Here is a 16934-nt window from a genome sequence, read left to right on the forward strand (position 1 = left end):
TGTTAGGGATGTTTTACTTTTACTGTGTGGTATTTTATACTGATTAAGATACACATAATCTTCTGCTTAAAGGAAGATATATGCTCACAGAAATTTATAATAATTCTCTTATATAGATAAATGAATGTATAGATGGATCATCAGAAAGATGAATGGATGGTAATTTAAGAGTAAGGAACAATTTAAAGTGTATCAGATTCCAGGTTCAGATCACTGAATACTATTATGATTTTCTTAATTATTTTATTAAAATAATTGAAGTTCCTGACACTTAGTAGGCATTCAAAGACAAGAAGCTCTTTATTACTGAACTAAGTTATTAATGCCTTCTTCATCCTCTGTCCTACCTGTTATAGACCACTAGTGCTTGTTTAAAACTCCATTATTGATAGTCATATACATTTTATGTTCTTTCATAATCCTCATTTAACCCTTCTAGCCAGAGTATTATATTCTCTAAAATAGAAACCATGACTTAGTCTTCTTTTAAAACCACCCTGTTCTGTCCTACATTACAGTATCTAGTAAATTTCTATAACAGACTAAGTTTTCAAGAAACACTTGATAGAAAGTAAATAGAAAATTGTCTGAATAGTATCCTGTCTTTTCTTAGTTTTGTTACACCTATATTATATCTCATGTGTGACACTGACAGAAATTCAGTAACATGTGACATATTCTCATTTAATAATAATTTATAGTTTACAATTATGGCTCTATAATAACGATGACAGTAATTGCATTTCAAATTGCATTATATGTAATATTTATATTCCAAATACATGACCAGTGAAAATCAAAGAATCAATTTCTGAAAGCAAAATACCTGTAGGTTTCAGGTTTACTAATGATAAATCTTTACTTTGGGCCATGAAAGAAATGCAGTTAAACAGAGCACCCTCTGTGATGACTTCCAGCTAGTGTAGACAAAAGGGAATTTATAAAAGTTGATAATTAAAGAGTTCATTGTAAGGCTGGTAGGAAAAAGTCATAGCTTTTGTTAGAATTGAGAAGTCCACAAAGATTACTAAACAGATTTTCAGTCTGCCCACTTATAAAAGAATTTGATTATGTTGAAATGGATGGTATTAGGTTAGATCTCAAGAATGTGATTAGAAACTCAGACTTGCTTTTTAGGGTATGAGTTAATTGTTTCATTACGAGGTAAGAGAAGCTCTTGTCTTTAGTTTCAATTTAGAAATTTATACATCTTGAAATACATCTGTATTTCAGTAACAGGCAAAAGGGAATTTATAATGCACAAATTTTAGATTATTCCAGGAGAGAATAGTATAGTGAGAGAATAGTAGCTCACAGATCAACAATCCCTGCCAAATTCAAAAAGATTCAATAAGTACCAGATGGTGGTAGAATCTAAAGATTCCATCTTTAGGGAGAATAACTTGTTTTAAAACCATAGTTGAGTGGAAGATGGATGAATGGATTTGGGGATACAATAACTACTGTATAAGTTGCACATATTCTTAATAAAAATAACTTGTATTCAGCCATGCAAGATTTTATAGGTGGTGCTAATCTCTCCTGGGACTAAACTAACAGGCAGGCTGAATTTAACTGTCAAAACAGATGTGGAAAGACACTTGACAACTGTGCTTCTTCTTTCCAATCTTTTTCCCTCAAAATTTTTTTTTTCCCTTTTCTGATACCTAATGAGATGCTTCTAGAATTTTTTTTACATGGATCATGTTTCTTAGAGTCTCTCTTCTACCTTTTCAAAACTAACACTTAGGTGGTTATTCAACTGGAATTTATTTAGTTCTCTCCTATTCATAGAAGAGAAATATAATTTATGTCATGGAGTCATCTATAATTTTATCCACTGAGTTAAAGATTTTATGTGAAAATCAACAGTAGACTAGCCAATAAGTCTATAAGAAGCAAATGTTATATTAGAAAAAAGATAGTGTGAACATTTTCACATTAATTGTCTCTTTATAACCTTAAAATGGTAATGGCAGCTAATACTTACATATGCCTACTATGGGTTACATATGCATATTTTCTGAGTTTATCAATTTAATTTTCTAACAATCCTAGGAAGAAATACTTACATTACTCTCACTCTAAAGATGCAAAAATTGAGACTTGAAGAATTTAGGAAGGAGTCTCCATCACCTGCCTTCCATTCCATTCCTTCTTCCACTGGAATCAGACTTGGATTCTGTAGAATTTAAGACTTAGAAGGGAGTCTGGTCTCCACCTGTGATCAAGTGCCTGTTTGTCTGTTGACAGGTTCGAAAACTCACCATTTGAATTACAACCTTGAAATAAGTGTGATTCAAACTTTTATCCATAGTGTGTGTCTATAAACATTTTAATTCCTACCAACAAGTATGACGGTTGTTAACTTTCATTACCTAATTTAATTTAGAACCTTCATAGTTTTTCTAAAATATAATCAATTGAGAACAAGTTAAAACACTCAGTTCAACAGCTGACAAATGCTGTGTGCTCAGTACTATTTGGAATAGAATCCAAGTTAAGACATGAAATTAAAAATAGAAGGTGGCTTAGTTCCTGGACCTTTCTATAGTATTTTTGTGCCATGGAAACCTCTCTATTTTTATAAATTCAGGTACAGCTTGACTTCAAATCATAAACTTAGTTATATTATTCTAGAAAAAGATCAGAAGATAAAATCTGGTGTTGAGTGGAAAGTGGAGCCAGAAGTACATTTTAATTCCCATTCACAGATCAAAATGACTCAACTGCTGAGAAATATTTTAATCTTATTTTCATGTTAACATTTGACCCCAAATGACTTGCCTTTTGTGCAACACCCAGACAAAAATGTCCAGTGATGAAAAATGAATATTTGTAATTGGTTAAATATTCCCTTGAAAGAGATTTTATATAGGGAAAGTCAGAGGTTTTGTGTCTCTCTCTTTTTTTTCTTTCTTCTTCTGGCATAGCTATGTCTTTTTTAGCATTCAATTAGTAACAAAAGAAAAAAGCCATAGAATTTAAAAAGATGTTGCATCATGCAGGATTTGCCTAAAGCATGATTTATTTTTGAACTAGATGATCATGCCTTTTAAGGCCCTCAAATATGGAGATATTTTGACATGTCATTTCTGTATACTGTGTCCTGTACAATTTGTACACATGTGTATTTTTTTGGTTTGTTTTTGGAATAGAAGCCAGGTGGTTTTGCTTTTTGTTTTTAATGAATCCCCAAAAATATGTACTGAAAAAGAAGTTCCTAAATCCTGCTTGAGGAATCTAAACTATTACAAATGCAAAACAATTATGAATAAATTTGTTGTCCTCAAAGAAAAAGCTGCTGATTTCATCTAACTTGCAAAAGAAAAGACAGCCCACATAATAGCATTCCTCAAATGATAGCAATGGATTCATTGCACACTTAGTAGGCACTCAACCCCTCGAATAAATAAACTGAATTCATAGTAACCCCAGTAAATCTATAGGGTGGAAGTCTTGCCAAATGTTTGTATGTAGACATTATGCTCTCACAAATGACTAGATGGTGAATATTTATTTGAAAAACTTCAAGAAAGCCTGGTGCACATTGAGGCTAATGAAAGACCTTTGCTTTAAGTCAGTCTTTCCATTTACGAAAATGTTTTTACACTGGGGGCTCTGTTCAGAAGTGGAAAATTTCTTAATGGATGAATGATTTGCTGACTTAGCTGACACTATCGAATGCTTTCATAATGGGACCCATTAATAAATGTCCTCAGATGAAATGGCATTGTAAACTTAGGCTGGGATATCTGCATTTTAAACATTAGAGCAAAGATCTTTTTTTTTTTTTTTTGGCAAAATAAAACCACACATTGGTTGCACTGTTAAAATCCCAACCCAAACTGAGCTTTCAACATGTGGTTTAATTATTTAAGCTTTTTCATCCCAGGTCCTATGCTACAGAAGGGACATTAATATTAACATACCTCATAGTGGTGATTTGAGGATTAAATCATATAAACGCAATGTTTACAGAGTAGGCTTTCAACAAACATTGGTTGTTTCGGTTATTATTTGCTAAGATTTTTCTCAATCAGAATATTTAATATTGTGGAAACACACAACTATTATATTTCTGCCTTCAATACTGTCACATTCCTTTTGATTCTAACTTTTTTGGCCTCTGTATTTTACATATACATACATAAAATACAGTATTTAGAACTTAAAATAATTTTATTATTTATGAAAATTATGTTTCAGGTACTGCTCTGGATAATGCTCCATGCTATCTCACTTGTTCTTCACAATAAACATTAAGAATAGTTACTACAGATGGAGTATTCTCCACTGGAAATACTCAGAACCAAAAGTGTTTCAGATTTTGAATTTGTTCAGATTTTGGAATGTTGTATCACCTTGTGTCACCTCACCAAAATATCCCATTATGAATGTTTGATAATGGGATATTTTGGTGAGGTGATACAAGTCTAGATACGAAATTCATTGATGTTTCATGTTTATTTTATACACATAGCCCCACAAATAATTTTATCCAGTATCTCTAGTGCACTGGCATTTTGACTGAGACCTTCTCTGTGAAGTCAGGTGTTGAATTTCCCACTTGTGACATCACACTGGCACTCAAAAGGTTTGAAATTTTAGATTTTTGAATTAGCAGTGCTCAACCTGTATTACTACACTACTTTTTCAGATGAAAAGACAGAGTCCAAGACAAAATAATTTTTTCAAAACAGCTGTCGGTGGAGGAATCAGCGACTATACCCAGCAGTTAGTTCCACAGGATCCTAATCCCTGTGCTTGAAATATTTAATGCTGTTCTTTTTTTTAAATAAAACTCAATTGTAGCATACTTTGTAAAATGTTTTAATTTTAAAAACTTGATAGATTTTTATTATGGTTTTATTTTATGTTTGCACTATCCTGGCTCATGTATCATACCCTTGGGAGGGTAGGAGGTCAGGCCATCTAGGGGGGAAAAAAAAGACAGTGAGCCCTGCAGGTATTTCAGCAGACATCACATTAGATGTACACAGAATCAAGAAAGTAAAATGTTTCAACTCATCCATCTGCTTCCAAACAAAGGCTTATTTTGTTGATTGGTTAGAATGAAACTTTGCAATAAATCACACAGTTATTCTTGTGCTTAATGACAGAAAGCTTGATTTCATTTTCTTTACTGTTGGAATTGGCTTTCTTGTGACATTGCAGGTACCTTTAGTGACTGCTCCATGGGGTTGTCTATGGGGCATTCTAGTTTTCATCTAGAGGGCTCTTGGCCTGGAGGAGTAGCACTTCATAGACGAAAATAAGCCCCCCGAAGTTTCCAGCCCTTGCTGAAAACACCATCTGCTGTAGGAAGGTTGCAGGTTTAGAATGAAGAGTTTCATGTCTGTCCCGGCACTGTGATTGATGACACTTTCAATATTTGAGAATAATATAGAAAGGAATTAATAAGAAATGGTTGGGTTATTAAGTTAGTGTTAGCACTTAATGATATTATAGAGATGTTTCTGTATGTTTCAACATATACATTGAGTAACTGCCAATATACATAATAAAGCAAGATTGTCTAAATATTTCCAGCATGATCAATGGCTCAAATAAAATACACTTAACTCACATTCTCACAATACCAAATATGAATCTGTCATGGCACATAACCATGTTGCTGTTCAGTATTTATGTGCTGGTCTCTAACTGCCTGTGAATTCTTCTGGGGCAGATGCATCCCGCCCCCTGATTTTTGTACCCTGAAAGGTTGTGTAATATCTGGCTTACCTTATGCACTGAAGAAAATTTGCCAAGTATATGCACAAAAGAATAAACAATTAATTAAAAAGTTTTTCCTGGGTGCTTATTATATGCCTCATATTATTATACATGATACAAAAATGAGTGTTTGCCTGCCCCTTAAGTCTGAGGAGGAGGTAACATGAATAATTGCAATGTATGGTGGCAAATGGCAAGAGACAAGTGTGACTACAGGGCATTGAGAGTGGCTATGGTGATACTTACAAGGAAAGATTTCACAAAGGAGCTTAGCTTACTCTCTAGATAGAAGTGGATAGAGGAGGTTGTGATAAGTAAGCAGGATTAGATGGTGGAATAATTTGAGACGAAATCTTATATCATTATATTTAAGGAACAAAGTTAGTTTGATATTATTGGATTTATTGTAATATACTTTGGTTATAAGTATCTTGGTGTTTTAGTTTGATATTATTGGATTTATTTTAGTATACTTTGGTTATAAGTGTCTTGGTGTTATGTAATATATCAATCATTACAATGAAGAGCACACTTAATTTTATCTCTTTTATTTCCTTTTTAAATCATAGTTTCAGTTACAGATGTTTGACATCATTTGCTCCACATCATGGGCCAGTAGGGACAAATGCTGTGAACTTCCAGGCCTGGTAAGAATTCTTCATCTCTATTGAAATTTTAAAAAAAATGATGTTCAATTTTTTTTCTGAAAATGAGATGCTATTTCACAATACTTATAAATAATTCATTGTGATGATAATCAAAATTAGGAAGAGGTTAAGGAGGAGACAATAAAAACAAGAAATCAACAAGATGACAACAACATGGTGTAACCTGCACAATCTGGGGATGCCATTGACACATGGTCCAGATGGTACCACATTTACTAGTTCACAGAGCCCTTCATATCTCAATTTTTTTCATAGCACTCCAAGTCAAAGGAAATATTTGAGAGTGCATTTATGAAATAATGAGTTCCAAACATCTTCCTAAGAATTTCTTAACAACTCAATAACCATAAAAATACATATGAATTGAAAATTGATTGTTGTATTTTATTCTTAAATAACTATAATTGTTTACTCATGGAATGTGTGTATCTACTGAGGATTCCAGTAGCTTTTCTATCTTGAAAACAGGTAAAACATGTCCCTCCCTGCTTCTTTCACATTACTTTCTCCCATGGTACTTGCTTTTCATCATAGCAACTACTAAAATATCCAGTAAATATGAAATACAAAAAAGTGTTTGAAATATACTCTTGAAACCATGAACTACCTTGAGCTAGTCAATCACATGAAGTCCAATGGGTACCAAATATTGCTGTGTTTCCCTTGGATTTTTTAAAACACTCACTGTGTCCCAATGAGCTTAATACTGCACCCAGAGCATCCTGACATACCTTTGTGGAACTATAGCCGTGATCAATATGGCCCCTGTAATGTTATTAGTAAACTAAACCATTTTTCATTATTCATTTAAAGGGACATATTTGTGTGTGTGTGTGTGTGTGTGTGTGTATATATGTATGTGTGTGTGTATGTGTATATATATATATATATATATATATATATATATATATATATATATATACATACACACACACATACATATATAAAATAGATTTGTATCTTAGGATCCTCAGGATAAATGAGCTAGAATGAATGACCCTATGTGGTTGGACATAGGGTCTAGATGTGTCCTAATAATTAAACATGCAGAATGAACATGGATAGGCCTTCATGAAATCTAAGATTCTATTTTATAAGGTTATACACCGGATCACATGTATTTCAGGGAAAAAATTCATGGCAGCCTGTGTTTAAAGAGGTTATAATTCCTTCTTCACCAAAATAAATTTTGAATAAACTCTAGTGGGGAATTAAATTACACACCTTGCTGTTTTGCTTAAGTGCAGATAGATTGGAAATTGGAAGAGGAAGCATTCAGAATCTAATGAAACTTCAAGCAAAAATTAGATCTCCACTTCTCCCAGGAAGGACTAGCCCTTACTGTTTTTTTCCCCCTAATTCTATCGCTGCAGATGTATGAATTGCATAGACACAGGTGGAAGTGCAGTCAGTACTAATGGCAGAACCATCACAGAATGGACCTCAGTGGCCTGCTGGTTACCTTATTTTGGGGATCTTTCAGGAGGGTTAATCTTGTACTTTAGTCTGACTGACCAGTTATCAAGCTGGAGGTGCTTAGCAGGAGGTAGAACTGAAATCTTTGACTACAGTCAACCATTTAGAAAAAAAGTGTATTCAGCATACACAGGCCATTTGTTCAACATTTTTGTGTTTCTGTCGTGAATATTTTAGAGACTCAGATTATTTTCAGTCGGTAATTTAACTGTCACCTGTGATGTACTCTCATCTAACCTTACTGCCCCAAAGTCTTGAACAATGAAGCTCATTTTCTCTCTATCTAAAGGGACTGATGGACTTTGCGAAGTTCTATAGTTTCTTATCCTGGTGCTAAGTTCATTTTGATGATTGCTCCAAAAAGGATATTGACCAGTTGTTCAATAGCTGTTCCCAGGGGCTCTGTCTTTCTCTACACTTTCTTGCCCCGTGACACAACAGCACAGATTAGTGAGCCTGACATCACTAATTTATCTTGTTGTGTCACAGGGCAAGAAAATTCTCTAAGAGAGAAGAAAAATGGCTGCCTCTCCCAAAGATTGAGGTCAATGTCATGTTTTTCTTATCTTTAGCCACAGAATGTAAGCAGTTGATGAAATTGTCACAGGGAATCGATGGTGTGTTTAAACACTGTTTTAATATTGTTTTATTTCTTTGTTTGGTTTAGTACAGATGTGGCTGTTTTGATTGAGCTTTCCAACAAGTTTTCTTTTATCCTTTGAAGTGGAAAAATAGTGTAGCTTAACGGAAGTTTTCAGGACCTTTAGTTCATAAAGTACCGTTACTCCAAATTAATTAAATAGTACCAGGAATAGTTTGTACCCACTTCTAACTCACTATCTTCCCTTGGATTTTCACTCCAGCTTTAGAAACTCCTTTGCTGTGGTGATTGTCAATGATTCACTAGGCCCTCATGTCGTTTTCTTTTCAGAAAAGGTGTGATTACTGCCTTTTTGGCCAAATGTTCACTTAAAATTTTTTTAAATGTGTTAAAGTATTTTCTTTGGGTTAGCAAAGCCATTTGTTTAAACTGTCTTGTTAACAACTGTGCTATCTATTTTCCTCTCAGAGGGATGATGAATCCTGCCCAGACCTCCCCCATTCCTGCTCCTGTTCTGAAACCAACGAAGTGGCTCTGGGACCGGCTGGGCCACCAGTAAGTCATTCTAGTTTGGCCTCATTCTAGTTTTGCTGACTGTTGTAGTAAATGACTATTTGCCATCTTAATCACATGAATAAGCTGAGGTATAGAGGTATTTAGTAACTCAGCTAAAGAACACAGCTAGGAGAAGTGGGACTTCAAATCCAAGTCTCTGTGAATGTTCAGCATCTTTCCTTTAAGCTATTGTGGCTTATCTTTAGTATGAGTGTTTCAGTTCTTGGTCCTCTCCTTGTAACCTGTAGAATTTTCATACTCTCCCTTTGCCCATTCTGTCTCAAAATTTATATGTGAAGGGACGATTTTTCATTCACCAGAAATATACCCATCTGAGAACAAAGTTCCTACTGTAATAAACTTCCTACAGAAAGGAAAGAAGGAGAGAGAAAACATTTTTGTAAAATAGAAAATGTAAATAATTGCACTCTCTAGGTCTTTGAATTTACTATGATAAACTTTTTGGATAAACTTTTTGTATTATGTTTAATACTCATAATATTTCTTACCTGCTAAACTGGGGTTATTGGTGTTTCTTAAGATAAGATTGATCTAGCTGCTCTGTGGTCAGGAAATGGCAAAGTATTAAGGCAGAAAGACATAGATAATATGGAAAAGATGCATTAGCAAATTAAGAAACCTAGACCTTGAAGGAGAATGTGCTCATGCATGGCCTGCCCTTGCATGTTGAGTGCCAGAGGTGGCCTGGCACAGTCAGCTCATGTGCAGCAGGTAGCCCTCACTGGCAGCTGGCTTGCAGCATGCAAACTCCCCCTAGGGTGGCTCCACCAACATAATTTTCCTGAATTGAGCAAAAAGAAAGAGATCCTGCTGAATGCATCTGAAATATATCTCAAAATTCCTCCTATATCTCTGGCACGTAGAACATTTTTTTAAACTCTGGATATATAAACCAAGCACTGTTTTGTTTTATTTTTAAACACACTCAAAGAAGTAGAGTAATGGTAGAAGCATCAGACTTAAACAATAAGTCCCTGAACCACCTGTATTCCTGTTTTCTCAAGTATAAAATAATACCTACCTCTTTAACTGGTTTTATGAGAAATACACTAGACAATGTGTATGTATGTACTCTGTGCATTATAAAATGTTAATCAAACATAAAGTATTGTGTTTAATCTGGAAAATGAAAACAAATATTTATTTTCAACTCTGTGCCAAATTTTCCTTTCGACTTCAGGACAATACAAAGCAATATTGTGTTACAGTTTATTAGATATAACATTTATTAGAATCTATAGACTCTCCAACATGACAGTGTGGGAATCAATAAGTATTAGGCACACTAAAATATGAAAAGTGCTGGATGCTTTTCTTTAGAAAATTAGAAGTTTACTAATTTGTGGCCAAAATTTGTTTATCACACCTATGTATATGCCAGAGAATACTTTTTTCCCCCCAGAGAAAATCCTCATGTATTTTTACTGTATGAAGGCAGGGTTATATGGTTTTGGTCAATTTTTCTGTGAACCTAATAAATGAAGTATATTTTAAAATAACTCCATAGACACTTTTGTACCCACCTCCAAGATTGATCATTTTGCCTTTGTTTAGCTCACTCTGTGGTTTCAGGTTGCAATAAGTTACCTATGCATCTAAGACCTTAGCCCATTCCTTCTCTTCCCACCTCCCTTTTCTTGCCTTCCCTCAGAGTTGACAGTTTCATTACTATATGTTTTTGTGCTCCTACTATATAAGTATACATTCCTAAAATATATCACACTTTATAGTAACATGTTTGAGATTTATGTAAATGTTATCAGGGTGTGCTTTTTGCACCTGCCTCTTTTCACCTAAAATATGTATTTGAAATTTATCTTGGTCAGTATTTACCATTTACTTCATTGGTTGAAACTGCTGTAAGGCATTCCACTCTATAAACTCCATTTTATTGACTCATTACAGTGGAATATTTTCCTACAGCAAACATGGTTACAATGGGTATGTTGCACATATATGAGTATTCTGGAAAGAGCATTTAGACTTGGGCTTGCTGGAGAATAAGGATGCATCTTCAACCTTGTGAAGAAGCCCCTAATCACTCTTCCAGGGCTGTCCCAACCTCCCTCTCAGAGGGTCTGTGGCAGAGATCTGGATTCCCTGCATCCTCACTAGCTCTGGCTGGTGTTGTCAGAGAAGAGTTTTTCTTATTTCCTATGTCACTGCTATTTTAAATGTGACTGTCCCTCAGTGATAATGAGATTGAGCAATTTTCCATTAGTCTACAAACCATTTAAATTTCTTCTTTTACAGATATCTATTTAAAACGCTTTTGGTTTTCTGATGTTCTATATTGTTATTTCCCAATGAAAGATAATTTTTTAAGTATTCTGAACACAAATTTTCTATTAAAGGTAGGGTTTACAAATATGTTTTCCAGATCTGTGATTTGCTTGTTGCTGATTATGGAAATTTGTATTCTGTACACATTTTAATTCTAATGTGGGGAAATTTAATATTGCTGTGAGTTATTGTGTTCATATTTTTCTTTATCCCTTCTTTTACCTGTAATTTCTCTAGAAGTATTTTTTTTTAAATTTCCAGTCATGTGGGTTTTTTGATATCCAGTTTATATTGACATTTTTTGCATTTGATTAGGGAAGTCAGTCTCTATAATTAATACCAATACTTTGACATGTGTTGATATTTGCCATGTGTCAAATTTTTTAGAACTTTCGTCAAGTTTTGCAGATGTTTCATGTGTGCTTTAAAAGGGTTTGTGTTTTCTAATCATGGAATTTAGAATTCTATAGAAAAATCTAGTAGATCCAATTGTTGGGTTATTCAAGTCTTTAACTATATGAATTCTTTATGTTGCTGGGAGAGATGTTTTAGCAATTCCAACTCCAATTGTTATTTTGTCAAATTCTCTTGTCATTGGGTCCTGAGGTTGTGTTAACATGTCAAGAAATTTTCTATTATCTGCATAATGACTTATTATGTAAATTGTGGAATGAACCCTTTAGATGTATCTATGCTTCTTGCCTCAATTCCAGTTTGTTTAATATTAATATAGTTTCAATATTTGTATTTGGTATTACTTTTCTGGTATATATCTTTTTATCCTCTTAGTTACAACATTTCCATGCTTTTATATTTTAGACCTTTCTAAATAAGATACGCCAAATTTTACTTTTAATTTGATCTTACAATCTTTCTTTTAAAGTTTAGTCCATTCTATTGTTTTTGATAATTATTTGGATTTATATTCACACCAAATATTTGCTTTCTGTTTCTCATACATATGTGTGTGTATAATGTATATATACATATATGTGACAAACATAAATAATTGACATTTTATATACTTTTTAAAAATTCTCATTCTTTTTCTTTACACTCCACTAAATTATAAAATTATGTTATATCTGTAATATTTATTGTTTGCCTAGAAATCTTGGCAGAAGTATTTAATGAGTTTAAAAGAATATTTTAGCTTCTTTTAAATCAATATGATATCCTTGGAATTCTTTCACCTTGGATCATCCTTTCTGTAATTTATATTGTTTTGCTATCCATTATTTTAGTGCTGTCTTCATATTGTTTTGCTATCTAGTATTTTAGTATTATTATCATAATTAGACATCTAAATTATTATTACTACTTATTACAAATTAATATTTATTAAGACTTGCCTACATTATTTGATATTTCTTACAATTTCTTCCAGTATCATTTTTTTATCTCACTTATCTCATTTGAATCTTCCTTCAGAAAGAAACTATTGGTAGTAAATTCTTAGTTTTGTTCACCTGAATTGTTTTTGTTTGTTTCTGACAGCATCTGGGATGTTGTCAACAGACAGTTTGATGGTTATTACAGATTTTGCTCTGTTCCCATCACAACTGTAGAAAGAACATCTGACCATTCACCTGACAGTCACCCATTGTTTTTTCCAACTCATGCATAGCATATCCTTTTAAATTTCTCATTAAAAAAAAGCATTTCCCATTCAGCTCTTCCCCGACCCATCATGGACCCAAGTTCACATTTCAGTGCCTTGTGTGGGCTCTAAAACAGCTCTGCTGCATGCCTGGGCATTCTTCTCTATCCTCCCCAAGGGCAGTCTCAGTGCTCATGTCTGCTATAGTTTTTTTTATTTCTTCTCTACTCCTGGCACTTAAGGATTCAGTTCTTAATTATAATAATGCATATTTTATTTTAACAATGTTAAATAATAAGCATCTGTAGCTTGAGGGGTTTCAAGTGTTTTCTCTTTGTACTACTGCTGCAACCAGTTGTGAAATATTTATGACCTTAGAATCAAATGAGAAAGTAGCAACAGAGAAGTGAAAGAGAAAGTTTGGACTCTGAATTGAGAAAAAAAATATAAAATAAGAGAAAAGCTAGTGAAGCTTTCAGATATTTTGATTAAAGAATAATAAATCCTTTAAGATAGGATATAAATAATATTTAATAAATTCCATCTGATGAATTGAACATGGTTTGATTATGTTCTCACTTAAGAATTCAAACAGTAGTATAGTGTTCCCATTAAACCATACGTTAGGAGTATAAGAAGGTCCCTGGTTTTGAGAAATGATACCTCTGGCATAAATATCTGGGAGATAGTCACATTTGGACAAAACCTTCAGATCAAACCAACCAGTTAAGATGAGAATTTAAGAGTTGTGATAAATGAGTATGTTAACTGGCATATATTTCACTGCAAGGGACAGAAATTTTGATTAATATAGTGATAAAACAAGATTGATAATAAGGCATTTATCATTTGTTCAACAAAATTTCAGAGGTAAACAATCCCAAGACAAATGACACTCCTCACCTTCTTCAAGGACCTGGGGTGTGCCAGCTTCCACATTGCTTGCCTAGGCTGTGTTTCTTGGTCCAGTTGGTCAAATCTATTGAACATGACCATCCTTCTACTTGCAGAGAAAAGCTGGGAAAACAAATGTCTGCCTTTTTTTAGTCTTTCTAGAAGCAGGCATAAAAGGGAAAAGAAAGGTTCCTCCAAAGCCAGCTGACAGTATGTGATACTGAGTAAAAACCTTTACCACATAATTAAGAGGCATGTATCTACACAACACATATACATGTGCAGATGCTCATATGTGTATCTCATATGTAAACACAGGTAACCCAATTAAAAAAGGCCAAGTGTATAAGCAGGTAGTCACTGTTAGGATAAAATACAAATGGAAAAACTTATGAAAACATATGCAATCAGTAGAATTCTGGGAAGTGAAAATTAAAACAGGAATAAGATATTATTATTATTATTTTTTTTTACCAATTACGTTAGTAAAAATGTAAACTTTGGTACTCACCAGTGTTGGTTAAAATTTAAGGAAACAGGGATCCCCTTAAACTATCAGCAGATGCATAAACTAGCACAGCTATTTTTGAGTACAGTTTAATAATATATCTTCATATTCATCACATTTCACCTACAATTTTATTTCTTGGAACCTTCTTCTGAGAAACATCAACATTTTTCCTTAAGGGACAGATGAGGATGTTAACTGAAACATTGTTTAAATAATAAAAAGTTTTGGGGGAGGGAAACTATATAACTCAAATAATAAAATAATGGCTAGATAAGCTATTACATGTTTAACATGTGGATAATATTATACATTGGTTATATACAATGGTTAAGAAGAATGAGTTAATATTTATATGATATAATGCAGAAAAAAATCTCTAAAACATATTTAGTTAAAAAATTCAGACCTATATGAAAAGAATGGCATTACATATTTAAATTATATACATCAAATAATACCACAATAATGCTATAGGCAGCATTTGCTATAGATACATATACACATACATATAATGCAGTTCTGTATATTAAACACCTTGAAGATGAGCAACCAACTGATGTTGATGAGGGAGTGGACTTAAGTGGTTGAAAATAACAGAGAGAATCTTGAGATCACCTAGAGCAGGGTATTCCCAGGCAGCTTGGGTGTTCTGCTGATGGTGTACAGAACCATCTTCAGTAATCCTGAATGTTGCATGAAATACATTGGAATCACACAGGATGAAAGTTATCTTGTCTTAAATGATCTGTCAATCCTCCTGCTCAAGTAAAAAGAGAAATTCTATCTGGTTTTACATAGGTCTTTTAATACAGTTACTTCCCTTTTATCAAAGAGCTGGTTCAGACTTCAATAGGAGAAAAATCTAGCTCAATTTAATAATACCATTTATATTATATTTATTTTTAAAGTGACCCATGTTTAGAAAGTGATACTTTTTCCATTTACTGTAATGCCATATTTGATTTTAAAATAGATTTATTAAATGCAATAGTCAATGAAAATATTCAGAGACTACATATACATATTTATTCATATGTTTAGACACATATAAACATATATCCAAATAATATACACACACATTACATATATAGATATGTATCTACAGATAACTGGTAAACAGTTCAGGTGGTCCATTAATATGTCAGAAATCTTGGAGCAACTTCAAATGACTAATGACTAATCTAATTGTCTTTATTTTCTCTGTAAATAAAAACAATATTATCGTTACTTTCACAGGCTTTTTGCAACTTAATTGAAGAATTGAATCTGAAAGTTATGGTATAGAACCTACATAATTTTAGACCAACAAATATCTTATTATTTTTATTCATGAGTAACAGTAGTCTCATATAAGCATTAAATAAATAAACCTATAATTTTTTCAGGATTTACAAGGATTTGGCATAGAAAGTTTCCTCAAACTATGAAATCATCCACAGGGAGGGCTGGAGCTGGGTGGCAGAGCTCCAGTTACAGAGCATGATGAACATATACCACTACACAATGTGTGGGCTTTATATAAAATAATAATGACATAATCCAATATTATGAAGAAAAATGAATGAAATGTACTGTTTTGAGATTTGTCTTGAGCTAATACTTAACATCTGTTTGCCAGGGTGGTCCAGGACTCCGAGGACCCAAGGGCCAACAAGGTGAACAGGGCCCAAAGGTAATATGCACTCTCTGTCTCTCTCTTCCTCCCTCTCTCCCTTCTCCACCTGCCTCAACTAGTTATTGTTTGGAGTTAAGTCTGGCCTAATTTATCTTTGTGACCTATATGAAAGTTGCATCTAGTCTTTTCTTTTTTATTTTGTAAGTCTCGTGCTTTTTAATAAAAATATTTAGTAATTCAGCCAAAAGAACAATCTCTGGGTCAAAAATAAGAGTGTTAATGTTCTGGGTGGTTTAATCTACAAGGAAGTTCTCTCTTTGAAACATTTTTGTCTTCATCCATCTATAACAAAAATGTATCTTAAGAGGAGTTGTGCAGAATCACAGCTTGACATCAGTCCCTTCCAGGTAATTTCTCAGATTTTATATTCTTCCTCTTCCTTTACCACTGTATATATCAAATACACAGCTTTGTTTTCCATTCTTATTGCTCAAGGCCACTAAGTGTGGTGATTTAGGTTGTATACTGTACAAAAGCGCCAACCAAATAGACCACGCCATGCCAAGCCATGTCAAGAAGTATGCTTTTCTACTTTACACAAAGGCATCCTAAGGACTGGCAGAAGCCCAGCCACTAATTGATTTCAGGTCTCATCCTTTTCTCTCTGTCTTTTGGAAAATCTTCTAACTGGTCTCATGTCTCCAGTGGCTTGACTTTCTGATTGATTCTTCACATCTGCCCCCAGATTATTCTCCCTTAAGTCTATGCTGGATCTTATCATGCTCTTTAAAAACCTGCAGAGATGTGCTATATTGTCTTGAAGATACAATGCACCCTCTTTGGCATGATGTTGAAGGTCCTTTATAATTTGACTTCCCATCTCATTTTTATGATGCTATTCCACATGCTCTCTTCTCCATCCATCTTGCTTGATTTACTGTTTCAATATGGTAACTTATTAAATTTATGTA

The 16934-nt window shown here is 33.5% G+C and overlaps 1 protein-coding gene across 1 annotated transcript in view; it reads left to right on the forward strand.

Annotated features, from left to right (window-relative positions):
* Window positions 1–16934, forward strand: part of LOC308659086 (collagen alpha-1(XIV) chain-like) — a gene marked incomplete at both ends in the record, with an annotated part of 98756 nt that overhangs the window by 57043 nt on the left and 24779 nt on the right. Inside the window, 3 exons of the mRNA XM_081312077.1 lie at window positions 6309–6386; window positions 8953–9039; window positions 15967–16020. Of these exons, the coding sequence (XP_081168203.1) occupies window positions 6309–6386; window positions 8953–9039; window positions 15967–16020 (219 nt within the window). The remainder of the gene's footprint in view (window positions 1–6308; window positions 6387–8952; window positions 9040–15966; window positions 16021–16934) is intronic.

The sequence above is a fragment of the Spermophilus citellus genome (genome assembly GCF_964194105.1).
Source record: "Spermophilus citellus genome assembly, chromosome: 10".
NCBI lineage: Eukaryota > Metazoa > Chordata > Mammalia > Rodentia > Sciuridae > Spermophilus > Spermophilus citellus.